The 14,749-nt window shown below is 52.2% G+C and overlaps 4 protein-coding genes across 4 annotated transcripts; 1 reads left to right on the forward strand and 3 right to left on the reverse strand.

Moving 5' to 3' along the window:
• Positions 1-2,131: 2,131 nt before the first annotated feature.
• On the forward strand, positions 2,132-2,785 carry J4E86_002886 (uncharacterized protein; the record flags this gene model as incomplete). The annotated part of the gene is made up of 2 exons (XM_051443442.1): positions 2,132-2,418; positions 2,470-2,785. 2 exons carry the CDS (start codon positions 2,132-2,134, stop codon positions 2,783-2,785), a joined length of 603 nt encoding a protein of 200 aa, XP_051304937.1.
• A 3,169-nt stretch (positions 2,786-5,954) lies between these two features.
• Positions 5,955-7,648, reverse strand: J4E86_002887 (uncharacterized protein; the record flags this gene model as incomplete). Its single annotated transcript, XM_051443443.1, has 2 exons — positions 5,955-7,567; positions 7,621-7,648. The coding sequence occupies 2 exons, from the start codon at positions 7,646-7,648 to the stop codon at positions 5,955-5,957; spliced, it is 1,641 nt and encodes a 546-aa protein (XP_051304938.1).
• Positions 7,649-8,692: 1,044 nt separating this feature from the next.
• Positions 8,693-11,195, reverse strand: J4E86_002888 (uncharacterized protein; the record flags this gene model as incomplete). The annotated part of the gene is made up of 4 exons (XM_051443444.1): positions 8,693-9,502; positions 9,860-10,513; positions 10,583-10,709; positions 10,765-11,195. 4 exons carry the CDS (start codon positions 11,193-11,195, stop codon positions 8,693-8,695), a joined length of 2,022 nt encoding a protein of 673 aa, XP_051304939.1.
• Positions 11,196-12,842: 1,647 nt separating this feature from the next.
• On the reverse strand, positions 12,843-14,618 carry J4E86_002889 (uncharacterized protein; the record flags this gene model as incomplete). Its single annotated transcript, XM_051443445.1, has 3 exons — positions 12,843-13,177; positions 13,233-14,125; positions 14,209-14,618. 3 exons carry the CDS (start codon positions 14,616-14,618, stop codon positions 12,843-12,845), a joined length of 1,638 nt encoding a protein of 545 aa, XP_051304940.1.
• Positions 14,619-14,749: the final 131 nt, after the last annotated feature.

The raw sequence follows: 14,749 nt of genomic DNA on the forward strand, positions 1-14,749 counted from the left end.
TTAAATACTCAAATATAGAGAAGATACCATGAGGAAGAAGGGTAGAAGAGGGGGGTTATATATTCGTCGCACTGCTCGTGACGCTCTCCACGCCAAGCGATTGCGTGGAGTCGAAGCGAAGAGGAGAAAAGGACGCATGTCGCGTCAAAGAATATTTTTTGACATTCCAGAGTCGCCTGGAGTTTTTGAGACATCAGTTCGAATTGTCCCTCTTTGCACATAAGATACAAAGCTTGATCTTTTGGTGGATTGGGCTGCTGCACGGACGTGGAGACGTTGAACTTGGCTTTTAGTGAGATGAACTCTGGAAGGAAGGAAAGAGGAAGAGACCACATGCAGACGTGGTCGATGAGTTTCAGAGTCCACAGGCGCACCCATACCTTCTCCGCTTGCCCGATTTTGTTATTTAAAGTCGGTTAGACGGGCCTTCTCATGCCTACTGGCTTGCATAGTTTTGGAGAAACAGAGGAGTTCGCCATATTAAGTGTTGGCCGTCCTTTCTGGTATCTCTATACTTTTCAAAATCCGCGGACGCACTCATCAGCAAGTTATCTTCTGGTTTTGGTATGCAATGTTGATCGGGTGAGCCTTCTCATGGCGTTTTGAGGTGTAATTTTGAAGAAAGGAGAAGAAGGCGCCATCTTTAAACTCCGAGTTACTTTCTGGTTTCTATGCGCTTCTCAGAGTACCCTAACGCGCTCATCCGAACGCGATCTCATGGTTTTAATGTGCAATGTCATCAGGCGAGCCTTCTCATGTTCGGACAAGATAGTATCTTTGGAGAAAGAGACACGGTCGTCATTCCAGGTTTGCTCGACGTTTTTTGGTTGATATACGATTTCCAGAGTCCGCTGGCGCGCTCATCGACAATGACCTGCCAAGTTTCGGTCAAATTCGGTCGGACGAGACTTCTCATACACTCTTTGATCGAGTTTTTAGAAAGAGATGAAGTCGCCATGTTCAAGATTGAGCATGGTTCTTGATCGGTCAGTTTTTGAGTTAAAACTGTAAACGTGGTGTAATGAAGAAGACGGGGGTATGGGGGGACAGATTTATGGGCACCTCGCGGCAGTAGCGTCATGAGGATGATAGAAGTGCATGCCGAGCGCAGATATGTAGTGTTGCCCGGAAGATAAGAAAACAGAACATGGCACTAGTTTTCGATTGTTTTGATCTGAGATTATGCACAGTGCTTTGTTACACGTAGCTTAGCAGCGCTATGAGAGGATTTATTAGTGCACTTTTGTAAAGAGAATTTGTGGGCAGGGGAGGTAGCTGCAATCTCATGCCGGACGGCAGCATCATGCGGAGGAAACATCGTGGTTTTGGTAGCTTTGAAGAGCGTTGATGTGTTGTAGTGCAGAAGAGGAAGACGCGGCCAACTCAAAGTAAGCCTCTCCCAAACCCCGCGCCATCCCAATGCGTCTTAGCCCCATTCTCGCCGCCCACCCGCATCCTCAAACGCCACCACACCATCCCCAACTCTATCCCGCACATGTCAACCCATCACGAACACGTCTCGAACACCTTCTCGAACGTTTCGCTCAGCCATCTGACAAGCTTTCACAAGCCTCGTGCACCGCATCCACCAGCCCACCACGGCCCGATTTGTTTCCACTCCAGATCTGCGACGCTGACTCCCCCGTTTCCCGTCTCACGGCCGTCTCCAATTTTTTTCCACCGCGCGAATCGAAGGAAAGAGTTGGCAACTCCGCATTAATTGTACTCCTTGAGATGGGAGAGATGGAGAGATGTGAAGAAGGTCCGTTTCCGGCAAGTAGGTAAGGGTAGGTAATAAGGTTGAAGGGTGGTGGTGCTGAGGTGCATGTTGTGAGAGCGTTGCGTGGCGAGGTGATGAGAGTTGTGTCGGTCCGAGTTTGCTGACGTGCCGACGTATTGGGCGGGTGAGTTGGGGCGGGACAGGAGAGGTGAGATGGAGGTATAAGAGAGGGATGGGATGTCGAAGGATGGAAGTGTTCATTCCAAATCATCTCTCGCATACTTCGCCTACTTCTTACGATCGCTACTCACCTGGTGTGAGCTTGCCTTTAGTCTTCACACATTCTTTGAACATCATTCATCTTTATACTAATATTTTATATTGCCTCTTTCGCTTTATACATACGTCAACATGAAGACCTTCGCCATCCTCTGCCTCCTCGGTGCCGCTCTCGCTGCACCAGCTCCTCAGCAAGCGCCCCAGGCTCCTCAAGCTCCTCAGGCACCGCAGGCACCTCGTCCTGCTCAAGCGCCTCAGGCTCCCCAGACTCCTCAAGCTCCCCAGGCTGGCCAAGCTCCTCAAGCTGGTCAAGCTCCCCAAGCTGGCCAGGGAGCTGGCGGCAACTGCGCCGACATCCAATCCAAGCTCGCCAAAGGCATCCAAGCCAACCTCGACATTCAAGCCGCCGAACTCAAAGGGTAAGCCACACATTCTCTCTCCCACACACATAGTCTCTAACATCCCCTCAGCGTCTACGCCCTAAAGCTGCAAGCCGGCACCGCGGGCTTCAACACGACCCAACAATCCGTACTATCCATCCAAAAGCGAGGCGTCGACATCCGCGCCAACAACCAGAAGCTCGCCGCTCAAATCAAGTCGCCCGCTGCTGATGGCCTGGCTATTGTAGCTGGAGCCCAGACCAAGGAGATTGGCCAGGTGCAGAGTCTGAAGGGGACGGGCGCGGATGCGCCGGTCATTGCTATGTTGGTCCAGGAGGTTATGGATGGTACGATGCAGAATCAGAAGAACCTTGCTGCTGCTAAGGGACAGGTTTGTGCGAAGTAGGCGGGGATGCAGGCGTGGAGGATTTCATAAGACGAGTATGATAGGTCTTTGAGAGAGGTGTCTGGGTGTATCTTTTGGTTCATGTTTTAGAAATAGGATAAATGTAATGATATAGCTGTAATAAGGCAAGACGGGCGTTCTCTCATCCGTATTTGATACCGTTGTTTCGGAAGCACAGCCAGACATGTATGCTGTTAGTAATCCTGTTCGTGCTGTGTTTGTGTCGAGTCGAGAGATGGCACAGAAGAACATAGCATTGATGTCTGGATCTTTCGGAAGGACAGAGTCATGTCGTTGCCACCATAGGTTTTTGATTACAAGTACAAAAGTCTGAAAGCTCTGGAAAGAGGAACGAGCAGTCGGAATAGTGTCTTTTGTACCCACTCGAGATCAAGCTGTTCGATGACACAGTACGCAATACGAGCAACGCCAGAGACATTCTAGGAGAAGCGAACACTAGATTTTTCTCCCATCACTTCTGTGCCACCTTCATTTGGACGCACACACAATCATGGATACTCTTTTGCTAGTTTTCGAATTTTACATCGGACTCGGGCTCAGATTTTGGAAAAGAGGATATATGTCCTCATAGCTGTTGTTTTGGAAGAACAGAGCAGACATTGAGCCACTTAGGCATGTTTTTGAGTTTAAAGACAGGAAGTTAAGTGTGTAGGAAAGAGAAGTAAGAAGCCGGAATGAGTGGTTTGTATACCCACTGAACATCAAGCTAGTCGGCATGACAGAAGGTAAGAAGACCGACATGGTTATCAGATCAATCTCGTTCTCTTTGAAGTCATACAACGATGTAGGATTTGGACTCCGGAGACGACATGGGCTCTTCCTGCGCATTTTTTAAAGAAACAGAAAGAACATAGAATGCTTGTGTAAAGCTTTTGGTGAAATAGGCGGGAAGTTGATGGTGTAGGAAAGAGAAGAGAGACACCCGAATAGAGATGTTTATATTCACTGAGGCGGAGCCAATCGTAGTGTAGCGACGCGATCACTTCCAAAGTCTCTCTGGAGAAAACGATGGCTTTGATCTCGCCGATTTTGCTGGTTCGACACGTTGCCGCCTCATTACACATGGGAGTTTACATCATTGATGAGGTGAACGCATTAATATCGCAATGAACTGATGAAGCGCGATCTATTGATTAAGTAGTTTCTAATGTCTAAAGGTTTTTCTGCCCAAGCATCTCCATTGCCATTGTAGTAAAAGCGAGTCTGATTCGGTAGTCCACCACATTGAGCGACGATACTTCGCGACGAAATCAACCGCACTACACTCATTAGCACACCATTACTCTCAATCGTCACTCCATAACTTACGCAGCTGATAGTCTGTCCACACACTCATTAGCCTCATTTTCCCCACAACATCCAAGATCAGAGTACTTACACCACCAGCACCACACCCATTCAAACTCGGCCGTCCCCCACTGCCAGGATAAACGCAATTCCTAAACGTGGGAAAGTTCCTGCTCGGCGCTCCGGGGCTCTGGCACTACACACATGTCACGTTAGAGATCGAAACATGTTTCGTTTGCGCTGTTGTTGGTGTTGGGGACTTACGCAGAAGGAGTTTGGCTGGGAAAACGTTAGCAGATTGTTTCTGAAGGGTGTGACTTTTTGGGGAGGGAGAGGAGAGGAGGGGATTAGAACTGGATTAGGACGTGAACTTACGTAGGCACCAGGACATGTAGAACCACCCGGTAAACCCCATCCGCCGTTACAAAACGCAGCTTCGGACGCAGCGGCGAGAGCGAGGACAATGGGGGCGAAGAGTTTCATGTTGGTTGTTTTAACGAACGTGTAGTAGTTCTTCCGAAGGTAGCCAGCCTTGCGTAACTAACGGGACGCAAGCGTATATATATCAACAGCAGCCAAGACGATCCGTACTCAGGGCCACAGGCAGTGCACGCACACATCGCATGAGTAATAACCCGAGGTCTAGTGCGCGTCGTTTGGTATTAACAGTGGTTCCTCCATCTCGTTGTAAAGCCGCAGTTAATCCGCATGCTAGCTTCACACAGCTAGCCGGTTCCGTATTCCTGTCCTCATGAGAGTAGACCGCAGTACAGATTGCGCGGCTAGCTAGAGACGTTTTACAGGAGAAACGTGAGTACGTCCATGGAAGGTTCGAGCTGTCCATGTTTCAGCTGACAGGCCGCTGATCTTACGGTAGTCAAGGTAACTGCCGGTCATCGTGATGATGGGTGATGGGGGAATGTAAACTGCGATGTGAATCAAAGACCCCGAGAACCAAATCCCCGGTGCAATCAAGGCTGGTATCTCGATCGACACGCAATAGCAGGCGTGGGTAGGGCTGGAGACAAGATGGACAGTGCAGCTTACGCTAGCACTAGGTTCAAACGTGGTTAGAACCGGTACTAATATGTAGGCTTTTTGGTAAATTCCCAGTGGCTAAGGTGAAGGGCCGAAGACGAGGCTGGAGTGGTGCATTGCTTTCGTGAATACCCAGGCACTCAGATGCTCGAGTAGAAGCATAAAGCGCAATGCAGATGTTTTCTGTATGACACTCCTGATCTTCAAAACTCGATCATCTCGAACATCACGATCCTGCCCAGGGATATAGCCAGGTAGTCGCCCCCTGAACAACCCTCCTCATGCCATCCGCTTGGCGACTATAGTGGCGAGATGTGGAGCGGAAGCGTGAGTCTCCGGCGAGCCGGGCAGTGATGTGGACGCCTGCGCGAGCGCGATCAAGATCGCGAGGACGGATGTAGCGTCTAAGAGATCTGGTGACACGACGTTCGAGAGGGAGGTAAGCAATGTAGTTATGGGAGTGAACGTGAACAAGAGCACACAGAGGAAGAACGGTGAACAAGGGAAGACCGATATTCAGGGAATGCTGAAGACGGGAAAATGACCCCACGGCAGATAAGTAACATGATGAAGTAGGAAGACGGGTTGTGGCAGTGACCTACAGTACATAACATAGGCATCAGCCTGGCAGACGTCCAGCGCCCTCTCAATCCATCATCAGGAGGACAAGCCGAATCCATACTATACAATCATCGACAGCAGAGCCACACGCAACGGGTATCAACTGTGTTGATTCCTCACTTCTGTACGATCTTCGGTACCATCTCACCCACGACTTGGACAATGAATAGTAAACCCAACTCTACCCTCAGCAAGTCCATTCTCACGACTTATCCTTATCGAAAGCCCCAGCAGACGTTTTCGTCCCTTGTACTCCGTGCACGCTCGACTTCTCAACCTGGTTTCTAGTAAGCAAGGGACCTTCTTGTAACTCCGCGACTTCAGCCGTTGTTGCCGGAACAATACCATCTCTCGCCCCGCTTCCACGTCCCTCTTCTCCCTCTTTCTCCTTCATCGCCATCCCGCTATCCACCCCCGCTTCCACGATCACACCACTGTCTCCAACCCTTTCTCTCGCCCTCTGCAACTTTAACAATACAAAATCCGCCGCTCTCAAAAACTTTCTCCCATCATCAGCATCCTTCTTCCACCTCTCCCTCTTATCCCTCGGTTGTCTGTCATCTTTCCAACCATCCTCGAATGTCTTGACCTCTCCAGAAATCTGCCAATGTATTCTTTCTAACTCGCCTATTGAGTATGTCGGTTTGTGCGTAGTGGGGACTATGGCTTCGGTCGTGGGCGATAGGCATTGCGGCTCGGGTACCCAGTCGGCAAGCCTATCCGTCTCTGTCGCTGTGGTTTGGCCTGCTTCCCAAATCACTTTGTGTCGGAGGCACATGCGCCATTGTGTGAGCTTGACGTCGATGTCGTGGGCTGCGTTGCGGAGACTGACGTATGCTATGTCGACGAGTTGGATTTGTCGGAGGAGGTTTTGACGTTCATCCTCGTCTGTAGACTCCATGTGGCAGTGGTCGTATTTTTGCTGTGCGTTGATGTAAAGCAGGTAGTCAGCCTCCTGTAGTAGTTCCATCTTATCCGCTTCCAAGGTTTCCATAGTAGCCAGCGTGCTTTCAATGTCGATGCGTCGCAGATCCTCGGCATAGTCGACGGGTGTAGTGTAAAATGGTGGCTGTTGCTCGACAGGTGTTGCAGAAGCTGCCATAAGCTCTTTACTGCTGGGTTCGAGTTGCATGTCCTGTTCTGCTCGCTCAAGGGCCCCCTCTGGCATCCATCGTGTGTACCAGAGGTTGATGTGTCGGACATATTGCTGCATGATGGGGTCGAGGCTCGCCATGAGCTCCGGGTCCCAGAAGATGCTCTCGAACTCGAAGGACCGTCGCTTGACATGTCGACCAAACTGTTTGTATGCCTCCTGCCTCTCTCCAGTATACTGAAAGTACGCATGCGCTCCCAGGACACCAGCACAAGCGCCGATATTTGTCATGCCCAAGCACCGCGTCCACCTCGGTATAGCAGGCCGGCGCATAAACAGCGAAGGCACCGAGACAGCCAGACCCAATGCCGCACCTGCCAAAGCACCATCGTCAACGGTATACTTCTTCGTCCTCTCATACAGCTTCCAGGGCTTGATTTTCGGTATATTCGTCGACACCAACACATCCGCAAAAGCGGAGTAGTAATACCAGTTCAGCGCCGCACCTGCCAGGCCCGCCCAAACCCCCAGCCTTGCCGAAGCCCGTATAAACACCGCTGGCCGCGATATCGGCCTCGTAGGGGTCACACTTTGTGCATATCTCGAGGCGAAGGACGTATACGCGGCGGCAAGGACGGTCGAGGAGATGATAGCGTACTGAGGTGTCGCATTCGCACCGATGGGATCAGGCCGTTTGGGAGTAAGGCGGTGTTGCCCTTCGCCTATAGCGTTCTGTTAGCAAAAGCTTCTCCACATCATGTCCGGCGAGACATACCAGGCGGCACAAAGAGTCTCAGCACCATGGTGCCAAAACTACGCGCGTAGTACAAGATAAGCGATAGAGTGTGGTATCATATGCTGTCCACGCTACACGGCTATAAAATAGTGTGCGGCTGCAGCGAGCGCGTGGGGCATTCACGAGGCCGCTCATGGCAGTAAAGGTGCGTGGGCACTACCGGTGAGTGCCCGGATTGGCGCGCCTGGAGGGTGTCATGAGGCAGACGTGAAGGAACAAGGTTCCGGAAGCAGCTACGGCGGGCGGCCGCCGGGAAGGCGCATCGCAGCGGGACAGGTTTAATCCCTGCTATGTTCGCATGACAAGGCTGAAGGGGGGCGCAAGGGGCGAGGCCGCGTGAAGAGGGTGTCGTTGTGTCTTAGTCGGGATGGGTGGGCGAGAGCTCGCGATGATGCGCTGAGGCCGGGGTCGGAGGGTGCACGTGAGGACGTGTGGTCAGACGACCGCATTGGTCTGGAACGCCAATAGACGATCGCTCATCATTCTGGTCGTTGCGCGACTGGCAGATGAAGTCTCATAGCATGCAGCATCACACAAACCGTTTTCACAACTTGGGTATATTCATTTTGTGACTGATTAATAAAAGCTTCATTCTCCGATGGGAGTCGACTACGCTACTCCTTATCGCACAATCATTACCACGCCCCCAATCTCGATCCCACCACCCGATTACAACGACTATTCATACCAATTTAGTAACACAAGCTAATATCGAAGTCCACACCCGCTTTTCGTATTGAACACAGAAAAAGGAATAGTCAAACGAAAGAGGTAATCCCAAACGCCATCGCTAATACGTTTTAAAAGCAAGTTCAACGCCAGAAAACGAGAGGAACATGCGCAAGGACCCCATCCACCCACGCTAAGTGGCATTAGTACAAAGGTAAGCGAAAGATCGGAATCGAGAAAAGAGAAATGGCATGTGAACGGGTACGAGAACCGAAGCAGATCGCAGAAGCAAAGAAACAGACGAAGCGAAAAGGTGAAGGGAGGAGCAGAAGGAGAGAGTCGTCGGAGAACCGCCTCAATCTCCTACTGAACCGACTTGACATCACCCCGCCCTCGTATCCCTCCGCTGCATAACAATCTTCGCATCCTCGCTCCTCAAAAACTCAAACACACCCAGCTCCAGCCTCGCCAACCCATCTTTAAACATATACTCGCTCCCCTCCGTATTCGTCATAACCCTAAAGGCCATACAGAGTAGATCCTCAGGACTCAATCCATCAATACTACTCATATTCTTCCACTTCAACCGCATAGCCCTGAGATCGTTCATAGCCAGCAACCGGTCTACCAGGCCAATGTGAGACACGCCGGGGTTGGCGGCCATGCTGTGCCGTAGTGAAGCAATAGCTTGACGCTCGTGTAGCCACGCGGTGAGGATCTTGGAGACGAGATCGTAGTGTGTGGATAGTTCTGTGCGGAAGAGCGGTTCGCCGTGGTACCAGAGTGTGTGCATGCGGACGAGGAGGCTGGCTTCGTCGGGTGGCATTGTGGAGCGCGGGTAGAAGAAAGTGAAGAGGCCGGCTGTGACTTCGCATTGGAGGAGGCGGAGGTCGGCTGTCGAGACGGAGCCGCGGGGGAAGGTTTGTGGTTGTGGGGGCTGGACGACGTGTGCGGTTTCGGGGGGTTGGGGCGGTAGTTGGTGGCTTTTCAGCACGGGTTGGTGCGGTGAGGTGTGTTGGGGTGCGGCGGCGGGTTGGCTGTGGGTTGAGGGCGCTCGGGGTTTGCTCGAGGGCGCGGGCGGTGCGTCTTGTGTAGTAGGAACGAGTTGTATGCCGTATGCGGGGGCGCTTTGTATTGCGGGTGCAGAGGTAACCTGCTTATTAGGTGCCATGATAGGCTGATTAGGTGCGGCCTGCGCATGTGGTGTACTAGATCTACTGCGAGGGTGTGGTGCGAGAGAACGGCCGAAGGGGTGGCTCGGGGTATTAGATCGACTTGGTGGTTGGGGTGGAGGCTGTTGCTGAGCCTGAATATGTGGATGTGACGGTAGCTGCGTGTGCTGAGAATGATGTGTATGCGGTGATGCCTGGTGTGGATGTGGAGGGTGTGAAGGGTGGGACGGTGTCTGTTGCTGCTGCAGTTGTGCCTGAGGTTGCGGTTGCGACTGCTGTGGCTGCGGAGCGATATTTGTATGCTGAGGAGGCTGAACGGCAGGAGACTCCCTCTTCATATACCCACCTGCTCCATTAGCTGCTGAAGATGCGTTCACTGCTTGAAACCCTTGATTCGAAGCTGGTGTAGGAGTGGCTGGCGGGGCAGAACGAGGAGTCTCCGTAGCGGATCGAGCCATAGCAGCACTGCGTGAAGACGGCTCATATGGGCTCGTGTAACTGTTGCTGTGACGATGTCCAATACCAGGAGGGGGTCGGTGCACTTCTCTCGACGGTTCTCGGGATGCTTCCCTTGTCGGTTCTCGAGTTGGCTCGCTCGGTGGAGGCGTGTTGTTAACAGCAGTAAACCCTCCATTGTTGACAGCAGTGAAGCCTGCGGGCGCGGAGCTTTGCGTGATAGCAGGAGGCCTTGACACGCCGTTCAAGTCATTGTTTGATAGAGGACTGAGCTGTATCCGCAATGGCTCAGATGCGGTTCCTGGTGCTGGCGAGAAACGATGCATATGAGTCGGCATGGGAGGAATGTTCTCCATGCTGCCCGGGCCGGCAGGATACAGTGACTTGAGTGACTTCCTTGGGCTGCCCTTTCGGCTCACAGGCATAGTGCTGTACGGCCTTTTGATAGGCGAAGCCTCAGGATCCTCATCGTCGGACATAGTGAGGTGAGCATTGCTCTTGCGCTTCTTTAGATTAATGGGCTTAACGTCAAGGTCAGCGCCTGCAACAGTATCCGGATCTGGTGGGGTGAGTGACTGTGGCGTCCCATGTGGTGACTACCCTGAATTAGCGATGACAACACCAACCATCTCATCAAAACTTACCAGGCCTTCGGCATCAATGTCTGCAAGCTGATCATACTCATTCGCACCCGATGGTCGCTTTAACTTCATGTTGCGAATGTAGTAGCAAGCTTTGATGATGATCCACCGATGCAGATGAATCTTGAGACTAAAATAGGTTTAGCGCGCGTTCTGACACCTGACACCTGACCACTCCAACTTACATATCCTTATGCTCCGGCTCCTCGTAAAACAGATCTTTGTTATACGTCTTCTTGGTCGCATCCGGCGTGAGTAAACAGCTGCGATCCGCATCCCTGCCCCAAATAGCGGGTCCGTAACTCGCTAGCAGGTCCTCGAGCTCCTGGTTCAGGGAACTCGGATCCGCCGCGAAATCCAGCAACAAATCTCTTTCTTTTGGCAATTCCTTGGACAGCTTCGTCACCTCACTCGAGAGCTTGCGGTAGTCTGGGTTGTCGAATTTCGGAATGCCGCGGTTGGTCGTGGACGAAGACGCCGATAAGCCCAGGCCCAAGCATTCCGTCACCTCGCGTATAGTCGGGTTATGCGAGCTGAAGACGGATATCCAGCGAGCGCGATCCCAGCGTCGCACGCCGTGCTCCAGATCCAGGGCCAGGTTATCCTTTGAGCTCATGGCGCCACATGGGTGACGACGGGCACGTCAACAGTTGAAATGGGAAGTAGGAAAATGACGATGGAAAAGTAAGCGGATGGGATGGGGAATGACAATCAATGGCGCGTGCGCCAAAGTGTGATGGATCCGCTCGACGTTCCAAGGTTGGGGTGATTGATGGTAGCTCGCTCGGCAAAGGTAAAAGGAGTACGTTCCACTAGGCCGTCTTGGAACAAAGTTTTCTTATTGCCAGCTGCTGCTACCCCAAGAAAAACTTTGTCCAGTCTCAGATGCCGATCGTGCTACCAAACTAGACAAAGAATTGAATGCCCCTGTACACACAAGAAGAACAAACTGCGCAGCAATTGTACTCTGGAGTAGGAACCGACAGGCGCTGGTGAGGGGGGCGTTGGGCGGCGAAAGGAGGATTGGTGATGATGATTGATGCCGGTGACGTGTAGAAGGCGAACGACGGTACGCTGCGTCGAAAAGATACCCAGAAAAGAGGCGTGTCCAGTAGCGAGACAATGATCCGGCAGGGGCCGCAACAAAACATGAGCAGAGGTAATACGCGTCCGCACTCCGAAGTTAATGACTCGCACGCCAATTAATCCCCATCAGGTGTAATCATAGTACCGCCCCATCCTCATTCGTTCACACCCAGCGGGTCTCCTTTGCCCTTGCTTGTTCATTGTACGACACTTGCACTATGAGCGTGGTGCTCATTTGCTGCATTATGCTAATCATATCTATCGCAGGGGTCAATCATCATACACGAGGTACAAATGAATATGTCGCTAGCAGCACAACTCTTACTCGCATAGGCCAAAACATCCGATCCTCTTACTCAAAGCCTCCATTAGCCGCCACATGCAATCAGCGAATAAGCGGCACTATCACGGTTTCGTATAGCCGGGGATAGATGTCGTTGGTATCATGGTCAGGAGTTACAACTACACATGCATCTATGACGCGCTCGTCCCTCACCCATAGATTTGTACTACCGAGCTGCGATTACTCAACTGTGCAACCGGTTCCTGTCCAGACCGCGCGCCGCATAATATTGCTGGGAGGTACAGCGAGATCTGATAAACGCCACAGCTCGAAAGAAAAAAATGTGAGGCAATGTGACGAGTGTGCGGCGCGGTCACTGCACTCTAAAATAGGAACGTGGCATTAGGGAGATTTACGGCGCAGTGCGGAGCCTGAAGACAACGCCCCTTGGCTGCAGGGAATACACTAAGCGAAAAGGTATACTGCGAAGTGCTGCCGAGCCGTGTATTCATTCGGATACTAGCTGCCGAACTATCGAAGTTGCGTACAGTCGCGCCCTCACTATGCGCTCGCGCGTTCCAGGCGATCGCAAACTAAAGCAAATCACGCGTCGCAGAGTCCCGTACTGCATGGTGATGAGGTGTGGCACAGCTGAGCTAGTGTAATCCTACACGGTCCTGTAACATGATCAAGTAGCTGAAACCACCACTCTACGGCTGACCTACCCGAATAGCTTATTTTCCCGAATTGGACACCTACTAGTGGGGGCCTCGACCCTGGCGATCGATCGTCGCCCTGAAAACCTGAACGCCTGTATGATCCTCGTACACAGTTTTTGCGACTACAGCTGCCCGCGCGCACGATACGTGCGTATCTCCATCATGGTAATTGCGACTAGCGTCGTGACTCGCCAATATACCAGAGCATACCCTTTCCATCTTCCTCTTCTTCCTTGCGGAAGCTCTCCAGGTGGTCGTGCAGCCAGCCCATTACTTGCGTAAAATCTACTGGCTTCCACTGCATCTCTACTGCGTACTTTTCTCCGGCCAACACCACAATGGCCTGTCGCAGGAGCTCATCGCGGTCGACAGCGACGTTGGGGCCGAGACCAAATCCTCGACCCACGTCTTCAAAATTGGCGATGATGGTTTGCGTGCAGCCCATAAGCGTGCGGTGCTGTTGGATGCGCCTCTCGATCTCGGCGGCTGTGTGGCCTTCGGCTGACCAACCTGCAGTAAGATAAGTATAGATAGAATGGATGCAAAGGCAGTTGGTAAAACGTACGTTCGTTTGCTCGTAATAGAGCTGCCAGGTGGCGCTTGAGTTCCACCCAAGTCAGAAATGCTCGTTCCCTCGCAATGAAAACGGGTATGTTTTCGATCATCTTATTGTAGTCGGCTCGAACGCCTTCTCGCCATGTTCTTTCGAGTTGGTTGAGGAGCGCTTCCTCGTCCATTGAAACACCTCGTTCCTCTCCATAAATGTACTGCCGTAGCGCCCGTAACCCGTCGTAGTCTAAACCACGGTAGGGTATGCTGTTGTTTGGTTGCGGGAGCTCTTCTGGCACACCGTCATCCGACCGAAAGCTTGCAACCAGCGCGGCCATTTGGACACTGACTTGTCGATCAGCAGCCGCTTGGGTCGCGTCGGTGATTTGCTGTTGTGCCGCTGCGTTGGTCTCGGTAGGATGTGCAGCGTGGGTAGGAGCAGGGCCTGACATCGTACTGAGATACCGAGATTTGTTCGCTTCAGCTGTGAGTTTGTTCCAGACACCCTCGGCAATGTTAGATTGTTGTGTAGCCTGTTGCTCGTGGGCTTTCGCCGATGTAAAGGCGGCATTGCCATTCGTTGCATGTCCACCGCCATTGACAGCTGTAAACCCGCCTCCTTCCCGCGGTCCCATAGTGGGACTTTCCCCAGATTCCGGAGGTGTGAGCATTGCACTTGACGACATTGGGCTTCCACGTGACGCTGTATCGCCGTCGTGCAACACCGAGTTTGGCGCAAGCGCAACAAATGATGCTGGGGTGCCGCCCTCTTGCTGGCCAGAAAACTCGGCATCAGCTCGCGCCTGGCGGTTTTCTGCCTTCTTTCGTCTCTCGCGATCCAGGCGTTCGCGCGCAAGAATGACGTTGCATGCTTTCAGCCCGATCCACCAATGGAGAAGTTTGTGGATTCTGCGTGGTGGGTCAGTAGGGTTTCGGCACTATTACGAGGGCCCAAATTCAAGACGGATGTGCTCTCGAACTTATGTACTTACAATGCTCTGTCTTCCTCGTTCTCCAAGTAAAGATCCCGCGGGTAGAGTCCCTCTTCGACTCCGGGTTCATTCGCGGTGATTAGATGCTCACGATCGCCCACTCTTCCCCAGACCTTGGCGCCATGTTTCTCAAGTAAGCCATCGACTTGCTCTTTCAAACTTCCCTCGTCGCTCAGAAACTTCATCAGCTCATCCGGCTCTTTCGGTAACGTGGAGACAACATCGCCCATGTCTGCAACAAGCTCGCGTACGAGGGCGGATTCAAAGTTTGTTTTACCGCGTTTGTTCGATGACCACTTTGCGCGCAACCCAAGACGCTCGATCAGCTCGTGCATACGCACTTTTGACCGATTCTTCATAATGTCCAACCAGTCCTTGGACGTTGCGTATGTGATAGCTGAGCCGTCCATGGTGTCTGGGCTAGATGCATGGATCGCAAAATCTCGCCAGGTGAATTAAATGTAGGCTAGCGATGCAGCCGTACACAGTCGTATGAGTTCCGAGCGTTGTGGTGTCGCGACTATGCAAGGGAGGTGTGATG

This window comes from Alternaria arbusti (genome assembly GCF_024043155.1).
Source record: "Alternaria arbusti strain BMP 1465 chromosome Unknown scaffold_3, whole genome shotgun sequence".
In the NCBI taxonomy this organism is placed as follows: Eukaryota; Fungi; Ascomycota; class Dothideomycetes; order Pleosporales; family Pleosporaceae; genus Alternaria; species Alternaria arbusti.